Source organism: Diaphorina citri, unplaced genomic scaffold (genome assembly GCF_000475195.1).
Source record: "Diaphorina citri unplaced genomic scaffold, Diaci psyllid genome assembly version 1.1 scaffold20454, whole genome shotgun sequence".
Classification (NCBI taxonomy): Eukaryota; Metazoa; Arthropoda; class Insecta; order Hemiptera; family Psyllidae; genus Diaphorina; species Diaphorina citri.
In genome coordinates, this window is record NW_007397804.1 from 1 (window position 1) to 908 (window position 908).

The 908-nt window shown below is 53.6% G+C and overlaps 1 protein-coding gene across 1 annotated transcript; it reads right to left on the minus strand.

Moving 5' to 3' along the window:
• Positions 1 to 160: 160 nt before the first annotated feature.
• Positions 161 to 580, minus strand: LOC103523357 (the record flags this gene model as incomplete). The annotated part of the gene is made up of 2 exons (XM_008488411.1): positions 554 to 580; positions 161 to 464 (listed from the first exon to the last, which is right to left on the minus strand). A coding segment is annotated over exon 2 (304 nt), but the record flags the coding sequence as incomplete, so codon positions are not given.
• Positions 581 to 908: the final 328 nt, after the last annotated feature.

Here is a 908-nt window from a genome sequence, read left to right on the forward strand (position 1 = left end):
GGCGCCGACTGTGTTTGGCTTTGGACACACCTTTACAAGGCCGGCGCGCTATCTTCCAAGCCAAGACCAGCCACTCACCACCAGGTAGTCTAACCTCTACGTGGTACCTGAATACCTGATAGTGGCTGGCCCAACTATTCTGGCTCCTTGCTTTACTCACCCAGCGTCATACTTTCGTTCGTATGGTAGAATTCTTTGCTGGTCCGGTTCTTAGCTCTCCACCGATTGCGAATTTTGTACTGAACGTAGTTTGTGGTCGTTTGCGCATGCGCACCGTGTCCTTGAGTTCGACCTTGACCTTCGTTATGACCTTGACCCTCGCGTTTTCCCGCGTGCTGCTTTGGCGACGAGTGGTGTTCGTGCAACGTCGGTTTTTCGCCATCGTGTTTTTTCGTGACTGTGCACAGGGCGAGGTGAAGGCACAGGAGCCCGATGATGGCCGACAGAAGTCGGGTTTCGGGCATGTGCCATCGTGTTTTTTCGTGACTGTGCATAGGGCGAGGTGAAGGCACAGGAGCCCGATGATGGCCGACAGAAGTCGGGTTTCGGGCATGATCGGAAAGGGGGCGAGTTATCTGAAAGCCGGAAAGGGGGCGAGTTATCTGAAAGAATACGGGATAGTCGCAGTTAGTGTGCACTGGGCGTCCACAACGGGAACGATGGACCATTGACCCTAGCCTGGACGCTGGACCATGGACTCTCGCAGTAACCACCAAACCTCGCACCAGTGTGTTTATAACAGAGCCTAGAACCTCCCGCTTATTTGGATACACTTGAACATTTTGAGATTAGAATGACCCCATGAGGGCACGGTTGGTATGGGGGCACGCTTGGTCCAGTGGTAACGCGCTTGCTTGCCATGCAGAAGGTCCCGGGTTCGAATCCCACCATGGACAAAAATTTGTACT